This window comes from Orycteropus afer, unplaced genomic scaffold (genome assembly GCF_000298275.1).
Source record: "Orycteropus afer afer isolate SDZICR_OR568_19922 unplaced genomic scaffold, OryAfe1.0 scaffold00020, whole genome shotgun sequence".
NCBI classification, from domain to species: Eukaryota; Metazoa; Chordata; class Mammalia; order Tubulidentata; family Orycteropodidae; genus Orycteropus; species Orycteropus afer.
In genome coordinates, this window is record NW_006921607.1 from 15,240,095 (window position 1) to 15,240,654 (window position 560).

At 55.4% G+C, this 560-nt stretch overlaps 1 protein-coding gene across 1 annotated transcript in view; it reads left to right on the top strand.

Moving 5' to 3' along the window:
- LOC103191872 (lipopolysaccharide binding protein) overlaps nt 1-560 on the top strand; it is a 30,912-nt gene that overhangs the window by 18,732 nt on the left and 11,620 nt on the right. Inside the window, exon 7 of the mRNA XM_007934748.1 lies at nt 287-378. Coding sequence (XP_007932939.1) covers nt 287-378 — 92 coding nt within the window. The remainder of the gene's footprint in view (nt 1-286; nt 379-560) is intronic.

Sequence of the window (560 nt, forward strand, 5' to 3'; positions counted from 1 at the left end):
TGTGTGTGTGTGTGTGTGTGTGAGAGAGAGAGAGAGAGAGAGACCGAGGAAGCTGCCCTGGCCCCAAGTTGAGCATCACACTCCCACCAGTGGGACAAGAGAACCCATGTAACATCCTTATGGAGAAGCAGCTCTTCACCAGGGCTGGGCTGAGTGGAGGGTCTTGAGGCGGAGGGCCAAGGTCTCTGCAGAAAGTCACAGGGACGTGGGTCAGCCAAATCTTTCACTCCTCCATCAGCTGAATTCTGCCCCTTGATACTGATTCTGCCCCTTCTCTGGTTCACAGTCACAAAAGAGATTGACCATTTCGTTGGCATTGACTACAGCCTAATGGAGGCTCCTCGGGCAACAGCCCAAATGCTGGATGTGATGTTTAAGGTGAGGGTCCCAGGAACAGGGGCTTGGGTGGGTCTAGCCCTGGTGTAGCATTCCCACAGGGTCAGCCCCTTCCTGGGTCCTCCTGTCCCTCTGACTTCAGATCTGTTCTCATCTCTCCAGTGGCTCCAGCTGTGTGGTGCTCAGAACAGTAAGGGGTGGTGGGGAGTAGTCCCAGAGGCCGA